The sequence below is a fragment of the Amyelois transitella genome, chromosome 22, assembly GCF_032362555.1.
Source record: "Amyelois transitella isolate CPQ chromosome 22, ilAmyTran1.1, whole genome shotgun sequence".
Taxonomy (NCBI): domain Eukaryota; kingdom Metazoa; phylum Arthropoda; class Insecta; order Lepidoptera; family Pyralidae; genus Amyelois; species Amyelois transitella.
Window position 1 is genome coordinate 4,031,124 of NC_083525.1, and position 20,418 is coordinate 4,051,541.

A 20,418-nucleotide genomic window follows, 5' to 3' on the forward strand; every position below is an offset into this window, starting at 1 on the left:
TTACACGACCCTTGTCGGCGTGACAGACTCCTCCTGCAACACTTGCGGCGGGATGGACTTCGTGAACGCCATCTCGATTGGCGTTGTCTCGAAGACCTTGAACGGCTGCGAGTTTCCCTGGAACGCCGCCGTTCTGGTGTAGGGCTGCGCAACCGGCGTCGGCTCGTTGTAGGCAAGTCATGTACACGCTTTGCAGGATGAGTGCCCATAAGGATAGGCGAGGGCGGCGCACATACGACTTCAGATGCTTTTTCCATATCGATGCAACTGAAATGCCAAAATAGCCGCACAGTATTCCAAGGTATACATAAATATTATGAGAAATAAGAAATTAAAAACATATATGTTTATATCACGAACAATGACAAGTATAGTGAGCTTCGAATCCCACTTCTGAATTGTAAAATAAATAAAAGATTTGGTAAGGTTATATCAGTATTAAGTATAACTATATAAACACTGAATTGTAAATAATAAGATGTTTTGTAATAATCATATTTAATTTAATTGTATATATAACAAATTATCAACATCTACACAAGATATAAGATATTATTAAATAAGGCATTAGTTCATAGGTATAGCTCAGCAATACTATATTTATATTTACATAAAAATATAACATTACACTCAATAAGTATCTACTTACAAGATATTCTCGCTTCGACGATTGGAGACAGACTGGTCGCTGTGGCAAGCACCACTCCTATTTATAAGAAAGTAGTGGGGCGTGCCAATGCGACCACGTGTAACAATTGCAGATCTTTTATTTGAAAAACACAGAATTAAATGTCCTATAAATTGTTACTATAATTTATAAAACATTATTGACTATATGTTTAATAACAGTAAATAAGTTATTACATAATTTCCATTAAATAAAGTACAATTTTGTTAAGAAATAATCTCTGAAATATTAAAGCTACAAGTCATAATAAAGCCAAAATTAATATGACATCTGATAACTACTATCAAAATTTGTTTTGTTATATTTATGTAACTTTACAATTGTTAACACTACATCCTCAAATTGGAGCCTGAGTTACGCCTTTAACAATGATCCTAGATTGAATAAGTCAGGTCTTTACACGAAGCTACTCCCATTTAACTTCCGCTTCTTCTACAATCTTTGTAGGGAAACCTACCTATATTAAATCATGGTAACTTTGGTTGATATTAGTATGGCTTACATACATTTTTTCCCGGAAGGGTGGGCAGAGACTACATCTTTCCACTTGCCACGATCTCTGTCCTTCGCATCGTATTGATTTAATATGGCTTAGTTAATTGATAACGCTTCTTCTTCCACAGGTGGAGCCCACCGGGTCAGCGTCCCTGGGGGCGGCGTCCAGGGCCCTGTTCGTGGAGAAGGTGCGCGCGTCCAACGCGGCGTGCCAAGCCGGCGACTTCGCTACCGCCGTCGCGTTGTACACCGACGCGCTCACCCTTGACCCTGCTAACCACATACTGTATAGTAATAGGTATGGAATTTTTACTTATATACGGTCGGGGCAGACAAAAATAACCACTTCTCCATATAAATTATATCGAGAGGTGGTTAGTTTTATCGGCTCCAAATCGTACTACTAGCTGGGCCTAGCAGCTTCATTACCGTGGAAATTTCAAGACATAAATCCCCTTTTTTTCTTATTGTTACTACAAGGTATATTTTACCTGTATACAAAATTTCATCAAAACTAGTAAGTTATGCGTGACGTGTCGACAGTAAAAAACACACACACATTCACAAACCTTACAAATAATTGTATAGTTATAAGTATGGCACTTTAACTTATATCAGTAAGTATTATTATTGAAACAAATTAAAAAATTGTCTTCAAACTTCACACTTACCAGTTTATAAAAAGGAGAAGACTGGAGGTAACTCTACTTAGCTTCCTCGACGAAATAAAGAAGAAGAAGCATGCAAAATAAGTAACAATGCAGTGACAAATTTTTACCTGTGTATTTTTGCCACCCATACCCACTTAAACATCCCATGTTCATTACTCATGTATTTCCTTACTCATGTTTGTATCGTTACCAGGTCGGCCGCAAGGTTGAAACAAGGGCAGTTTGCAGCAGCCCTACAAGATGCAACGAGAGCAAAGGAACTATGCCCAAACTGGCCTAAAGCTTACTACAGACAAGGTATGTTTACACAAAGATTTCATTTTTTACAAATATATTTTTATTGGAGTTACATCTGATGAAAATATATTAACGAGTAACAAGCGACTCCCAAGAAATAAAATGTAATACATACTTATAGTAAAAGCCGCTCAGTAGACTCACGAGACAATATTTAATTAACTTTACTAGCTTCTGCCAATTCTGAGCGGATTTATTTATTAATGAACCTCATATACTATAAAAAAATATATAAGTACAGATAAAACACCACACACGACGCGTTGATGTCTTTAGTTGCGTGTGTAGCGTTCACTGAAATACCTGATAGACCAAACACACCTCTATGAGCAGACAATAGATACTAAATTACTATAAAATGCCATGAATTAACACGTCTGTTCTCACCATAGAATTCGGAATAATGTAAGACGATATAAGTGAATTAGTACTGGTGAATGTGACATCGCAACTGATGGTTGTGACAGCTTTCAAAATGTATCTTTATTCTGACATTTATTTGTTAGCTTTACATTTGCTCAGAAAACTTCGTTCCTATAGTTTCAAGAACTTGGCATTCTAGTGGCTCATTTATTTGGCCATTGAGTCTTTGTGAGACTGTAAAGCTCTGTCTACCTCGTAAATAATAAAGACGTGATCATAATTTTATAAGTATGTAGGTACAATTGGTAAAGTTTGTTTTTCTTTGATTCTCATATTTGTGCGTATGGTTCCCGACACTAATAGAAAAAATAATAGGAGCACTCGATCTCTTTCCCATGGATATTGTAAAAGGCGAGTAAGGAATAGGCTTAGGTATATTATAAACTTCGGATTCTTCTTTTAGGCGATGACCTAGCAACCTGTTACTATTTAAATCAATTCTATTATTAAGCCAAAGAGCCGAACGTGGCCTTTCAACGAATCTTTTCAAGACTGTTGGATCTGTCTACCCCGCACGAAATATAGACGTTATGTATGATTCTCATAGTGTGATTGTCAATTTCTGCATCGTAATATTACAAGCGATTTCTTTAATAAAGCCAGTTAAAATGGCCATTGAGCTGTTATGTCGATTATATCGAAGATTGAGATGCGTCAAAATGATGTGTAATGATTACCTTGCAGCTTCTGCTGTCATCGTTTCGACTTTGCATGTTGCTAATAATATGATTACTGTAGTACTATAAATAAAGATAGGGTTCCTACTGGCATTGTATATTATGGCGCCCAGACGAACTTAGTATTGACCAAATCGGGGATATCCTTATTGAAGTTTAGGTCAAGGGTCCTCTAAGCCGACGAGCTAGCATGAGGAAAGTAATTATTAGTAGATAAAGCGAAAAGACATAGTCTCTTCCTACCTTCCAGAAAACAGGCGTGGTATATACCTACATACGAATCCTTACTGACTTTTAACGAGATTCTAGCTATTGTCCGCGGTTCCTCCCACGTGAAAAGTCCCTATGTGCTTTTCAGTATTTCGCGAATTTCAATATTCCATGGAGATCCGTGGTTTTTCTGTGAAGAGGTAACAAACTTACTATCACATTTATAATATAAGTACGGATAAAGAAACAATTTCAGATTATGTCGTTATTTATTACTTCAATAATAAATAGTGACAAATACGTAGATCAATTTTATATTTTTTTTGTTTGTTATTACTTTATCGTAAATAACATGTGACAAAAACAATAACGCACAACGGCGGATTTATCCCTAGGAGGGATTTCTTCCAGTCGACCAGGCATTTGAAAGGATCATATCTAGGTAAGGGATAGAAGCTACTGCTAGGTACTCTTACATCGGCAAAAATTCATAAAAAAATTAAATTCATAAAAAACTGAGGTACAATTATTTTGGTAATAAAAACATTAAAATTTAACCTTTCATCTGTATTCTAGGTGTAGCTCTGCAATGTCTCGGCCGCCACGGGGAAGCGCTGGCAGCCTTCAGCTCAGGGCTGGGCGTGGAGGGTTCCTCACGACAATTGCTGGCAGCTTTAGTAGAAGCCTCCTTGAAATCACCGCTCAGGGCTACCCTGGAGCCTACCTTCAGACAACTGGAGGCTATGAAACTGGACCAGTCGCCTTTCGTGCTTATATCTGTGAGTATTTTAAAATACTAGAATAAATAAATACTTACATTACATATTTTTCATTATTTTTTTTAAATCAAGCGAGACTCGATAAAATTTATAGCGACTGCAGTAATCAACCGGGAGATCATTAATTCACCGAAAAAGGCAGTATTAAATAGGTCTTAAAGTTTTGTAAAATATTGTGTGAATCGTGGTCTGTCGATGCATCGAATTTAAACTTATTTATGCTGTCACCGGTCCCCATCTGATAGCGGGCGGCGGATCCCGAAATAATGCCAGCCATTAACGTAGCGCTCCAACTACACAGACTGTCATTCACCTGGTTTTACCTTAAGTGCCTCCACTCTGACAACACCGGAAAGACGACGTCGCATTGTATGCAGTTTTAATATAAAGATTACCTTGTCACAGAAACTCAATATTCCTCATGTCCTAACATAGTTAAGTCGCACAGCATAAACCTCTCCTTCACTTCATTTACGAGCTTCCAACAACAGTATTTATATAGACGTAGATCACAAAGCACATTCCCTTGCCAATCTATTTAAGACGCGTACTGTCAGGCGAATAGACAGAAAAACATTATGTTACTGTCTCGCGCAAAAGGAGTAAAACGCTCTGGTTTCTCGGCAGCATTAAGCGCCCCATACACAGGCCTCGGATTTGCATACATTCCTGTGTAGCCCGGCGACATCTGAGCATTTTTCGGCGCATTTACCAGCGCAGACAATGGCCAGAGTGATCAGGGCACCATAAATACGAGGCCCCCGCGAATTTACATACAATCTGCGCGACAGTTGATCGGCAGTAGGATGTGGATGCTCGAAATGGCGTCGTAGTTTACCTCAAAATGGCCGTCGATCGTGTATTTAAGATTTTTAATCTGGTACAAAAAACTGCATTATTTTCAATCACACTGATAATAAATACAGCCGCAAAGGAAGCAAGGCACGGTTGAATTCGAATTGTTTTAATGATCTTGTTATTGTGTTGATTGAAAATGTGATAATGTTTAGAATGTTAATTTTAAAAATATATATAACCGAAATTTGCAAGCGCTTGCTTTGTGGGTGTTCTTGGATACAGTGTTATTGCTTCATATCGCGATAAGTTTAAAATCTTTAAATTCATTTCCATACGTTGCTCCCATAATGTCAATGGTAATGTATTTTTACGAATCCGACTTGCTTTTTTGGCCGCCCATTATACTTAAACCCTCATTTTTGACCATTAGTTTGCAATTTACTTTGAATAAAATGACACCGAAACCCTGAACGTTTTATGTATAAAATTTACAATAATGCGATTTGATAAAATGTTTGCGAATTGTTTTTTTTGCCCTGCCGCATCGAATTCAAGTTGAATGGATGACATTTTTATTTGGAATACATATTCTCAAATAAACTAAACAAATTTAACAACAATCTATTTAAATAAACATACATTCACATATTCTGACCAAAATCTATTATCTTAATAAAATGCAATAATTATGTAGTATACATTGTGTCCAATGTTTTTGCCAAACTTAACTAAATTGGTCGATTTCACATATCCACTTCTTGGAAAGGGGTCTATGTTACTTAATCCTTACATTTTCTTAGAACTATGTAACCATAGTAAGCGTCAAGGGCATCTTTAGATAAAAGCGCAAGGAGCTTTTAGGCGGGACGAACCTCGTCCTTAGACATGTATGCCCTTTTAGCAATAGAAGCAATGCTAGCTTGCCAGGGTTCCTTTCTTAATAATTAATACATAATTTTTAAATTATAATTTTTTCACCAGGTTGTGGGACAGGAACTATTGGCAGCCGGGCAGTACCAAGCCGCAGTTACGGTTTTAGAAGCAGCTCTAAGAGTGGGATCATGCTCTCTCAAGTTAAGGTAAAGTTGTTAGTTCAAGTTAAGGTAAAGGTAAGGTAGGTTGGCACCAAAAATAACTGATTAGTGAAAAAAAAATATTTTTTTCTTTATATCATTATCATTTTTTATAGTTAAATTTTATTAAAAGCTTTTAACAATAACAGTTATGTAAATTTTTAAAATCTGCGGATAAGCTCAAAATAATGTATTTACTATCTATATAATTTACGTACTCTTGCGCTACTGAATAAGTGGCTGGCAGTCAACGTTACACCCAAAACTACTCGGCATATAATAAGCTAAAATTAGGCATGGGTGTTCTTACAGAAGCCTAGGGGAGCATTACTAGAGGAGATCTCGAAATTCTCGCGGGAACAGGCAATAGACAACATTTTTCGTTAGATTCGGGCGTAAACTGTGAGCATCATCTGGTCTAGCAAGTTATATGATCAGTACACTTCTCTAGATGGAACATTACCCACAATGTCTTATGGTCTGAAATAAGAAAAGGTTGTGATCAAAACCGGATCACTAGCAAATTATATAGAATATAACTCCACAATACTGGAAAACATAGTGACCAATTATCGTTTATTATATTCGAATTATCTGTAATTTTGCACACGGTTTTTTGCTGGCCGTTGATTGCGTCGCAAAAAGTATGGAGTTGTTTGGATGTTTTTTTAAACTATTTTTGGTATGCCTTTGAACTTGACGGAACGCGTGAAATCTAAATTTGAAAAAAACATGCACGTTTTGTTTACAGTCAGTTAAGTTTTTAGATTTCGAACGTTTCAGCCTTTTTTCTTTTTAGTTTTAAGTAAAACACGTTTATGGTCAGTTGTCGTTTAAAGTTAAACTTATTCTCGAATAACGCGTTTACTTACTTTGATCACACCACTCAAAAATTGCAACCACATTTTACCGATTAAAGTAAAATAAGTGCGTTAAACATGAATCAAGGCCGCACAAAAAGACATTCATCATTAAGGAATAATTCCCTTATTGGAGTGGTTTCTCTCGCGATTTCTACACGATTATCGAAGCTTGCGCCCTATAATAGAAATCGGCATCTTGTTACTGCATTTCTGTCTACTTTTTATTTCAGAAGAGCTCTATCTGACTGGTGCTATTTACAGTTATAAATTAAGAACTTATATATATATATTAAACACCAGTTTAATAAATTACTATTATGGTAGGTACAAATCTATACTATCTTTCATACTGAAACCTTCATACCGTTACGGATTTGATATAGACCGGGTTCGATTCCCAGTTAGATCACTATAGAAAGAACTTTTTCTGATTGACCCGGGAACTTGGATTTTTACCAATTCAAGTATTTACTATAAAATACATAATTGAGTTAGTATCCTATTAAAATTGTCGAACTAACTTTGGAGATAGCTCAACTTGTGTGATTTGTCTGATATATATTTATTTATTCATAGCTACCTCTCAGGAGAGCAGGTCGTAACAATGATCTAGGATGGTAAATTTTTCTAAGGTAAACATAGGTTTTTATGATTAATTACCTTCCTCGGTTAATTTAATGGAAATTACAAAAAAAAGCGAAGAAATTTGATTGTATCAACAATACTTTAATAACTAAATAACAATACCATATCTGAAACAGAACGTATTGCACCGGCTATTACACACTTAACACGGCCCGAGATCTTAATAAGAATAAGACAAATGGCCGCCTGGCGAATCTGGGTTCATTAATGGTTTTATTTATATTCTGGCCCGAAATTTACTACACGAATCTACTCTTTATATTCATAGCTTTCTCAAGTAGTAATAGTTTCAAGAATTAATTGTACCTACATTTATAAATGGCTAAGCTGTTAAAATATAACAGTTATCTTAACAATTCTATTCTATAATTTCTTAATGTTTTACGAATACATTGACTTTATTTACTGTTTTGATCTACATTTTCGGTCGAAAAATCTCACGCTTGGTTACATAATTTACTGTTCTTATTTCAGACTACTGCCTATCTACATATACATATATACCTACTCACTATAACATGTTCAAAGTCGATTATTGAAAAATAAACTTTTTTACTACTGCATTAACAAATCCTTAAAATGAGTTCACATTTTGCCGCAGATCTACTTACCAATTCCCGTCAACTCACGTTCAGAAGAGTCAGGGCGCATTACTATTACAATACCTTTGGGCCAGGATGTTAATCAGCCCATTAATGTTGTAACATTATTATTTTTAATCGCAAACAGTATATAACCAGTTGACAGTGGAATAATTTACCCGCGAGTACGCATGATGTACAGTCGTGCACATATGTCACTACCATTCTATTGTACTTCACACAGGTTTTTTGACTTTTAGATCTGTCTACGCCGTACTCAAAAAAGATATGATATTGCATATAATGAATTAGGTATGCATAATTCATCGTTCTGATTGACATACCAAATTCATTGTAAATGTGACTGAGTATTCAGTTAAAATAATTAAAAATAAAATCAATGAAATTCGCATTCTTAAAATTTCAATTACGAGTATGAAGCAGTTCTCTCAGCCTCATATGGTATGCTATTATGAGAACGCATGCGTAAAATAAAATTTGACATACGACACGCGGAGAATAAATGAAAAATCTAACGGATTAAATCTTCTTATGTTTTTTCATTCTCATTTTTCAGTTCATCCTTAGTGTGCTGATTTAAACTAAGTTTAGACATATGACAGTCTCTCGCAATTTTAAATTATATACCTAAACATATGTGAACATTTGTTAAATTGAGAGTAAATTTAAAATTGATAGGAAAACAAAAATACTAATAAGCATAATAAATTTATCAATTTAATAAAATCTGAATTTTACATTATTATTTACAATATTAAACCAATTAAGCGACGAAGAAAATGGTACGTATACGGTTTTAAATTGAAATTTGTTTCTTTTTGGGAACATTTTGTATACTTATTCTCGTGATATACCTATTAAGTAAATATTCGCGAGAAAATTGATAAATAGAACCGACGCAAGTGCGTAGGTTCTATTTGTGTGATTGGGAACTTCCACAACTATAGCTATGTGGGAAGTTCTCAATAACATAAGGTTTTTTAGATGGTCCAATCGCTTTAAACTCTGATCGTGAACAAGAATTCGTAAATCGTTTTCGTTTATTAAATCTTGTAGCGTCAACATTTCAACATATCTTACGTGAAGATGGGCTCGTTGCTGCTGACAGACAACTAAAATTGTACTTTTTGTAATCATGCAGGTACATTTTGCATTTATTTTATTCATTTTAAGAGTTGAATGTTATTTTTTACCGGCTGGTGAAAGCTTTCTTCCCTTACTTTTCCGGTCTTCAAAATACAGACATAAATAGGTAAATCATAATATACTATACTATATCATATTATATTGTATAATATAATAATTAACGCGTTAGCGTTAGCGATATAGTTAGCGCTACTAACGTAGCGCTTAACATTTTTCTCCTCGCCTGTACTTAACGCGAATGGTTATCTTCGTCGGAATTTCGACATTTTGATTTATACGGTTCAGTTGTAGTGAAAATAAAGACTTCATAAATTTTGCAAGATACTTATATCCGTTCATTTTAATATACTGCCAGTACTAATTGACAAAGGTTTTGGCTCTTTTAAGTATTGAATACAGTTATTTCGTCGGGATGCGTAATTTATTATTATTGATGTTTTAAATCCAGTATCATCAGCAATATATTTAAAACGGATGCTAATAATAAAATTAACCTTAATAGTTAAAAAAAATAGAAACTCCTGATTTCTACCATCGTCCTATCGGATGCTCAAAAATCTTCGGGATTATCTTATTTAAACTTTAATACTGATTGAATTACATTTTTAATTCGTTAGTTTAAAACAAGAACACATAGTAATTGTTATATTAAAATATCATAATTTTCTTTACTCCTTATACAAACTTAAACTAATATTGGCCCTTAAAATCGCTTCGAAATATTCAAATCCAAACAGCTACCAGACATTGATTGAATAAGCACCATCGAGGTACATTTTGAAAACATTAAAGGCCGAAAATCGTCAAGGGCCTCGAGACGACAGGAGTCAAACGTGGCGTTGTAACCCACACCTCGGCGATGTTATCTCTCGTTGATGGATCGAATCGTTATCGATACAGCCCTATTCTGACCGGAATGTTAACGACATTCGACCCTTTCGATCTTAATCTAGATAAGATTATCGCTGACAAATGGGAGGTTATTAAGACGATTTTGAAGGAAGGATAACGGTGTGTTGTATTGTAGTAGCAATGGAAATATTTCGAGCGCCGTTGTCACCGCGGGAGGGAATTATCGAACAATGTGAACCATCGAAGTGTTACCGTATATTGCCACCGCCACTGCGTTAAGCAGTTAAAGTGTTTTTCAATTAAAAATTTGAGATTTTTACTAGATTTCTGTTTGAGTACACTTTTGAAAATTAAACTTAGAATTCTTGGCAATATTTTCGTTTTATTACTATACAATTCAATACAAATTATCTTTATTACCCATAAAATACTACATATTTAGTAGAAACATACATTATGAAACATTAGAAATATACCTTTAAAAGCTGCAAGTAAATCCATAGAAATAGAACCAGCCAAAAATAAATTAAATTTTAGAATGTGAGAAAATGTTGTATCAAAATAAAATTTTAATTGAAGGTACTTAAAAGTCGCTTGAGTAATTGTCCGGAATAAGCCCGCGATCTGGAATGTCCCGGGTAGAGGTGTGAACCATGTTGTCAAATTACATCAGCCTGAGTGATTCATTAACACTGCGCTCGAATTAAAATATTTATCTCGGATTACGGTAATCGATTTCACACCGACTGAACCTGATAGGTTTCTTCAGGGATTAGGCCTTTCAGGTACAACCGGTAAATCTACTCATTGAGTAGATAAAAAAAAAAAAAAAATTATAGTTTTGTTATTAATTTTATCAAGTGATTGCACTTCCTTTTGGACAACACGAAATTTTTGAATTAATTAACTATTTACTACTAGTAATGGAAAGAAAAGGCATCATTTCACTTGACTCCGTAAACGTTTAAATTAAAAATACAAAAAGTGTTTTTCCTTGTAGAACTATTATTTTATCTCAAAAGCCTGCATCCAATCCACCATTCACAAAAAAGTATCGATAACATTTCGATAAAGTCATCAGTAAAAAAAAACCTGATTCTTACCCATTAGAATTATTCAATAACCTTTTAAATATTTCATGACTTACACAAACACTGTTGTGTCTAGACAACCTTAGTAAATGTGTAATAAACTCCATTACTATGAAAACAAACTGTTTATTTTCCCTTATTATACCGCCAAGAGCCATGTTTGCTTTTTATAACTTATTATAATTCAGTGTCATATCCACTTTATTGCCCGCTGCGAGCAAAAAAAGTTAATGAGGCATTTAGTTGTCAACTGCTATTACCTACGATGCATAGAGCAAGGCCAAAGAGAATTTACTAACAACCAATATACTAAGTTAAAGCTTTTAATTTTATGTTATAAATTATACCTACTTAAAATTATGTTAACGATCACTTACGATTAACTTTAAGGCCCTAACTTGAAGCAATAAGAATTTGATGTAGTTTAGTCATAAGCTTTTAATTTATAGGTTAGTAAATTATTAAGCCATAAAGCTGAACGTGTCTTTCCACATTTCAAAATTGTTGGATCCGTTTACCCCGAAGGAATAAAAAAATTTTTCGACGTTGAAAATGTTTTCAGACGGGGGCAGATGCTCCTGTGCAGATATGACCCCACGATGACGATTTGTTTTTACAATTTTGTTTAAAGTAAGGAATGTTCAATTTTAAAAACGCAATGGGCGGTATAATCCGTTGGAGCGATTATTAATAATGTAATTTTTCCTCCACAGGGGCTCTGTCTTCAGCGCTCTATCATCAGCTCATTGGGCCCTGAGCCAACTGGACGCAGCCATAAATTATATGCAGCAAGACCTAGCAGTGGCCAAGTCTCTAGGCGATACTGCTGGCGAGTGCCGTGCCCACGGGAACCTTGGCGCGGCGTACTTCAGCCAGGGGTCATATAAAGACGCCTTGACGGCTCACCGTTATCAGCTAGTACTGGCGATGAAATGCAAGGTTAGTGGAAATGGTCTTCATAGGTCTATCCTTAGCATTTTATCATACGTATTTAATGCCCAATGGAGGTTTTAAACTGTACGCAGTAAGAAACTCGCAGTTTTTAAGATTTTAAATATCAAAACCTTAAGGCAGTAGGCACCTTTCAGTGTGATCAAAACAGATGCTGGCAATGCTTTCCAAAAAAAGGCTCACTTTTATTTAACAAAAACAATTTTGTTTAGAATTTTTAATTCAAATTAATTCTATAATTTTTAAACTAAATTCAAATAAAACGTAGACTAATAACAAAAACAATTTCAATAAACATTGGAACTAGAACTTGGGCGCTGAAAACAATGGGATATTTACGCAAGCGATGTTAGTAAGCATTGAATTTCTCCTCTTACAAATAAAGTTACAAATGTTCTAGGCTTGGTCGGTAATAACTTGCGCGGTTTAGGGCTATAACAGACACGCTGCAGACCCGTACTTCTAGCAGAGAATTAAAAATAATAGCGTTAAAATCTGAGTTTAAATAATATTAACATGAATTCGTTCTTTATCAATAGTCTGTTTTTCTTTTGTAAAAAGAATGAGATAGCAATATATTTACAAACCAAATAGTAATGAAAATATATTGAATGTATTATATAAAAATATAATAGTAAAATAACAAAAACATTATCTTCACAAAAGGTTGGAAAGGTTGGAAAAAGGGAAGGTTGGAGTGGGAAGACCTAGACGAACGTATCTTGATCAAATTAAGGACTTCCTGGTAAAGGGTCAGGTCAAAAGTACCCGAAACCGCCGAGCCTGCATGAAGAGAGTTATGAATGTGGATGAAGCGAAGGAAATATGCAGAGATCGTGGCAAGTGGAAAGAGGTAGTCTCTGCCTACCCCTCCGGGAAAGAGGCGTGATGTTATGTATGTATGTATGTTATCTTCACTTAAAATGTTTTATAGCGTGTAAAGTAGTGCTAGTCTTCAATAGGCCCATAACAACATTAACCTCATACAGATAATTTCAATACTTAGTAATATTACTTATTCTCGCTCACTTCAAGATAGAAACGTGTATGTCTTTTATTATATTGGTGTGTTTTGATTTTGTGTTTTTCAAACAAATAGCATACATAAGAAAAATTGAGCAGTCTGCCCCAGCCCTTAGTTCTTTTACATACACCACGTTGTGGCAAAGAGTTAATTTAATTTGGGCTTAACAACTCTGCGGCAGTTAACCAAATACCAAAAGTAGAATGTAATATCGTAACAGCCATGTGTGAGTAGGACTCATAGACACAATTTAAAGTCGAATATAAAAGTCTCTAAAACTAGTTTTTAATCTGAGTAAGTTCGGTACTAAAGTTACTATACTAAAGTCATATTCGGTAAAAATCATACAGATTGAGCTAGTAACAAATAAATAGAAAGACCTATTTTTTACTCAGAATTTTTTCTAGACCCTAGTGTATGTGTAAGAGAAATCTGCCTCACGCATGCATGCGCATAAAATCACAACGATATAATACATTTGCATAGATTTGAATTTAAATCACTGCACATTCATATAAACGTCCTGAGGTTATAGTTATGATGATTGTGAAACAATATGTTTGTGATATAATACTGTTTTTGTAATAGTTCATTTCACTTTTGATTTTAAGTCTTATGACTATTAAATCTTCCTAACCCGTAATTAATGAAGACGTGTTATGTAGATGTTTGTAAAGTTGACCGATTGATCAGGGTGTTACGAATATAAAATGTTTTATGATCCGAGCGGATAGATAAAATGAGTGCGAGGTGTCGAAATTCAATGGCAATAGCTACTCTGGAAAACATTTTTTTTTTCTAAGATACTTTAAAACTCATTTTAATCTTAAATTTACACACAATATAAAATTATTTTGCGTATTTTTTTTACCAAACCATATGTATCCTTTCTCACGCCTGTAGAAAATACTGTATGCCCACTTTTTCGTATTGAAATATTTTTTCCACCGTCTAGATTTACGTCCGCATAGCAATGATTACTCCTTGTAAAACACGTCGGTGCGACAATCGTAAACATGAATTCTTTTTAAATACCAACACCTTTTTCGCTTTCGTACCTACCTACATGTCCGCGATACATCACGTCTGCAATTAAAATGTTTTTCTACTTAACGATACCCTGTGAATGAGCGACCAATGCGACTATAGTACGGGAGACGGCGACTGTATTACGCTCCACATATAATAAAGTATATTTTTTATTGGCTCCTTTGATGGTCGCCGGCGGCGCGGGCGCAAGCGCGCGTAGTAATGATAATTTGCAGTAAATACAGTGAAATTGCACCAAGCCTTTTATCGTAACGTACAACTTGTGATATTAGCAGGAATAAAATTAAAGCCTGTCTTTCTGTTAGATAATCCCACTATACAAGACGTTGGGTATTGAAAATGTGCGGTCCGGACTTTTCAAGTTTACAAACGGCCCATTAGAAGGCTGTTAAATTAAATGAGCGAAGATAAGGAAAACACTTGATACACATTATATAATTTATAGAACACGTTTGAATATTATTAAACGCTGCACTTATACTTGTTGCAAAATATAGTTTTTATTATGTATGCATAATAAAAACTATGGCTAGGTACTTAAAATAGTTCTTAATCCAATCATACAGAAAGTCTAATCAAGTACCTAATAAAATAAAACACAAACAGTTTGAAACCTAAATATATTAGGTAAGTAGATAACATTTTTTACAGTACATACGACATTAATTAAAATTTTTAAGTCTGTTATTATCTCCATAAAAGTAATATCATTATCAATTTCTTCTATCTCTGACAACGCCCTATATAAGTACTCTTTTTAATAGAGAATCTAGTTACTGTACGTTACACAAATTGGATCTCACATGTACGAAAAAAATATAATTTTATTTCCACAAGATTTTTTCTGAGTAAGAAATTAAGGACCAAAGAATGTTTATGTATATATTTGATACGCTATGAAGTCTTCGAATATTGTATTTTTCCTATTTTTTATTAAAAGATTGAAGAGATGAAGTTGATCCGCATGATAATTCTTTATTATGAAGTGACCAATAAATATGTTGCAAGCATATAAACATACTTTTGTTTTCAAATATTGATTGAACACACCTCTTGAGAATGTTTTGAATATTTGACTTGATACACTTAACACTACATTCAAATCGAAAGCAATAACCGGTGCCACTTGTGGAACAATCCAGGGAACAAACAGTCGTAAAAAATATTTACTTTAGCCGTTCCGCGCCAAAGGCACCCTACAAAAACCAGTCGGTGATTTAAAATAAGCGCGAAATGTTCGAACGACGGAATTCTTTCCGCCCGGGGCAACTCGGTAACCATTACATTAACGATTCTATCACATTCCCAACATATTTCATTTGACGCGAGATTTTATGATGCTAGCCCTTGACCTAAAATCGCACACATCGATATATCAGTTGTTAAAATAATTTCGGGGTAAATAAAGTTAATAGGTACACGACCCGAAAGCTATGATTAGCTTCGAAAATTTTTGGGATAGTGGAAGGACGGCTCGCTTTGCACACAAAGGACAAAAAAAATACTTGAAAACTCTACATACTTATTATATATTGTCTTAATACCAAGTTAGTACAGAAAGCTTCCAATATGTATTATATAACGTATAACAATATAGGCAACGTAAAAAAATATTGTACAGATTTTTCCTTATTTACATTGTTCTTCTCAAACCGCACAAGATTCAAGCAATTTCACACAAAACCGTTTCTCATTTTAAAATTCATTACATTTAAATTGCTATTCACAGGGCTGGTACCTCGGATAATTTGACAGTAACATGTGAGCTATCCCCAGTGTTCATTAACGAATGCCTAGGATACCTGGCCGTGTAGGCAGGTGCTATGTACTACAGCGCCGTTGGAGATTAAGGCTGCTGATTATGACGTACTGCTAAGTATATAAATCTAGTCTGTTGGCTCGATTAACACATCCATGTAAAAACCGTTAGGCATATTCTCAGATTTGATTTATGTGTCGATTATAAAGCAGGCTTATTACAATTTTCTATTTGAAGTTTTAGAAATAATTGGCAATTATAAAGTTTATTTTAAACAATCGACACTTTTGCTGTAAGATTGTGGAGGTAAATTATTTATATTATCATCCTTTTAGCTAGTCCCGGTTGCGTCCACATTACTCTGGAGGAGTCAGGGGTCTGCCTGTGACCTCAATTCTAACGTGGTTTAAAAACAAAGCCAAACCATTTCTGTTTCTGCTATGAAAAGTACAACAGTCTTATCGTATCAAGTGCTCCCTATTGCCTCGTCTGAAAAAGTGATAACAAATGGGATGTTGTATCAAAAGTTGAAGCGTTTGTTTTTGTTGTATGAAACATGAAAAATATTATAAAACTTTATCTTCTCTTTTTAACCTTTGCGGTTTATTCAAAGATTGGTATCTTTATATTTCTATAAACCAGTATTTTATTAGGTTTTCAATTACATAATGACGACTTTTTTATAGAAACGATGAACTAATAAAAAATATTTATAGTCATTTATTTCCTTTTATTAGAGCACTCAACCTCTTTATTTCATTAATTTCTTAAGTATCTATAATATATATGGCTAAGGTAAGATCGGGTGCAAACGTATTTTATTAATTTAAAATTCTTATGTGGTATGAAACAGTAAAAACATCGAATTTAATACATCCCAAAAGGGATTTTCCAGACAACCGTTACCTATTTTCTAAGAAAAATATCCTTAAATTCTCTTTGAATTCATATAAATCTTATCCCTGTTAATGGCAGTGTTAATGCGCGAATGTCGATTATGCTTACTTAAGATATCCACGTTTGCTGGTTAAAACTATCGTAAGTATAACATTTTTCTTTTTTTATATAATCACAAATTTGAATAAAAAAGCGCACATAAGTCTGTGCATGTGCGAACTCAGCTACATCAATATGGCGGACAACGCTACACATAAATTTTGGCTAATTTTATTTTATTACTCTTTTGAATATTCGTGCCCAGTTCTATTTTTTGTAAACAACATAGAGAACATTAAAATGTAGATGAAGCCTGTCCCCGGTGCGTATGAATATGCATGATCTGCAAATTCCTCAGAGTATTCAATCCGTTGAGCGCGCATTATTAAAGAGCATTTTTAGCTTCCAAATTGCAGATAGCTTGAACATTAATAGGTATAGACGGTATTAATTAAAATTAACCTTGCATAAAAACAAACTATTACATTGCCTGTTATTAATTCATTAATATACTCACCAAAAACAGAGTATAACCGTTAGTGTTCACCATAACTCATTCCCAAATGGATATATAATTATTTTAAAGTATTGTTAACCCTTGAATCGTACCGAGTAATACAAACAAGTTGATCATGAAGTGTAGTGTATTTACCATTCGACATAATTCCTACACGCACTCCAGATATAAAATAATATTGACTCAATGGCATGTTCTTGGCATATTTGAACTTTAAGCCATAACACCAAACATATCTGCACTGACTACCACCCATTCGCTGTTTTTACATAAATGCCGATCTCACATCGATAAAGACTCGCAGACCATTTAGTTTCACTTAGATCGCAAACTCTATTGGAATTTGAGGTACATTTGTATACTGTTAATTAACGTTTCACAATGTTGTTAACTTGTCTAACTAGAATTAGATGACATGACATTTCAAAGTACAGACAAAACTTATGAATGGATTTTGATCAGCTCTCCAAAAAAAAAAAAGAACAACATCTTTACGTGCCGGAAAAAGATTGATCGGCGATTTTTAAATTTTTAAATAGCATTTAGATTAGGATCACTAAAAGTTGGTTTCATACCTTATATAAGTATGAAATTATATCAATTCCTAACAAGTTTAATCAGCGAATTCATTAGAAGTGCGTTGCCAAAAGTATGAGAATTAGTAAGTCTTATAGATACTATTATAGCATTAGCAATAGTTCATTAGGTTTCACGTAACATAGCCTTTAGCATTGCCATTTAATCTTACAAAGCCGAATTAGATCGAACTTTCACGATGTGCACAAAACATGCACGTTAACGAAGATTCACCTATTCAAATGCTCGCGCGGGCAATCCCACTTCGTTCAACTCATTAACTCGTGTTGCCTTGCACATACCTTGCATCGCTCCTATAAACACAATTTAAAGTCGAACTGAATCGAACCTATTCAGTAAAATCGCACACGATGCAGTAAAAATCATGAGTACACCGCATTTAATTTGCTATTAAATTATACATACCACCTGTTTTATATTTATGACTCATAGTTGGCAAATAAACGTTTGAATTTGAATTAAAAGCAACGAAATTGCATGCACTGAAGGATAATAACTGAACAACAATGTTCTCATGTATACCTTCTCTAATAACAATAACTGGCTAATTAGTACAAAAAAAATAACATTGGATTGATATATGGTCATATTATAGAATTATTTATATGGCTTAATTCATGTAGTATCAGCCTATTATTTTCACGAGGTATTAGTCAAGCTTTGTACAAAAGAGGTACGGTGTGCATATTGGGAAAACGAGCGAGGGATCGAGACGGTATGTAAATCACTACGTTATCGTATCGTACACTCACATACTTAATTAGCTAGATTGTTGCGGCCCGACCCTACGCTAGTGCAGCGATTCGTTATGTTGTCGATGTCGATGAATGCGACGTGCCATGTGTCCGCGTTTGAAATACGAAGTTGCCTGGGCGGAAGTAAATAGTTTTTAAAAGGATAATTTTTTAATCGATATTATATTTTTAATCTGTTGTAAAGAATTACAGGTTAATATATACACAATTTTTTATTGCATGTGATTTTATCCAACAACTGAAACGAATATGCGAAACGAGTGTAATATAAAGAATACGAACATTGCATACAATAATTTAATTGAAATAAATCACAAATATTTTACTGTTTGTCTGTTTTAGTGCTAATACAGATTTTCCTGTAAGTTGTAAAGAAATCTATGATTGATCATTATAAACATTTCTATTACCTAACTAAAAAAACCTTAAAATTTAGAAAATCAATCGTGTGTTTTCTGTCCGTAAAAATAGTTATTTCTTGTAAGTATATTACCACATCGACGACGAGCAAAACATTACCACATCACTAATTTGAGACAAAGACCTATTGGCGGTCCCTCTTCAAATATTTTTTTGTTTTATCTTCACTTCCTCGGTGAAAAGGATGCGATGTGTTCCATACTTCTTTGTTCTTTTTTGTATTTTTAATCTGTAAGGACTATTCTGGCCAAACAATCACTACTACACTAATGAAAAAAAAATCTTGAAATTTGGCATTTAGGACGTAGGATCCTTATGTGGTCTAGGAGTGCAAAACAATACGATTTCCCAATATTACCCAAGGAACGGATTTTATAAGTTTACGCCGTCGCAAGCTTATGCAACTTTTAGAACTTCCAATGCCTTTATACCATCGTAAATCGATACTGTAAGGCTGTGCACGCGCATGGGGACGCCATAAATACGGAGAAAACGGAAGGCACTCTTTATGAATTATAACTAATATATATAACTTTAGACAGGTTAACCCGCACACAAGGTCGTTAATCGCAAATTCCTCGGGAAGAGTAGAATAGGGTTAGGTGAGGATTTTATTTATCATTCCTAACCCACTTTAAGAGATTTTGAGCAAGGATCAATTGTATCATTAAGCTAAAAAGCTGAACGTGGCCATTCAGGTTTTTCAAGACTGTTGGCTCTGTCTTCTTCGCAAGGGATATAGACGTGACCATATGTACGACCATGTGTATAGTAATAATTCGTATAATTACATTCATACAAAATTCATCATCAAACCGATAGATTTTAAGTGATGCTTGAACAGACAATAATGGTATTAGGTTTCAGCCGCAGCTTGCATAAACTACTTTCCGTTCTCTAAGAATTAAAAAAAAAGCCTTCTTAGGTCCTTTTTTAGGATCTTAATTATTGTATCAAGTTTCATTAAAATCGGTTTAGTGCTTTACTTCTAAGAGATAAGCAATAAACTGTTGTTTTATAATATTAGTGGGTTTACCTATGATATAACATAGTTGAGTTTGTAATTGAAGATCACCTTATCATTGTGCAAAACTATTTT

General features: G+C 34.3%; 1 protein-coding gene across 1 annotated transcript in view; it reads left to right on the forward strand.

Annotated features, from left to right (window-relative positions):
• Positions 1-20,418, forward strand: part of LOC106134138 (tetratricopeptide repeat protein 28) — an 86,958-nt gene that overhangs the window by 47,083 nt on the left and 19,457 nt on the right. The window contains exons 3-7 of the mRNA XM_060950775.1: positions 1,312-1,481; positions 2,048-2,151; positions 4,038-4,240; positions 6,020-6,117; positions 12,024-12,249. Coding sequence (XP_060806758.1) covers positions 1,312-1,481; positions 2,048-2,151; positions 4,038-4,240; positions 6,020-6,117; positions 12,024-12,249 — 801 coding nt within the window. The remainder of the gene's footprint in view (positions 1-1,311; positions 1,482-2,047; positions 2,152-4,037; positions 4,241-6,019; positions 6,118-12,023; positions 12,250-20,418) is intronic.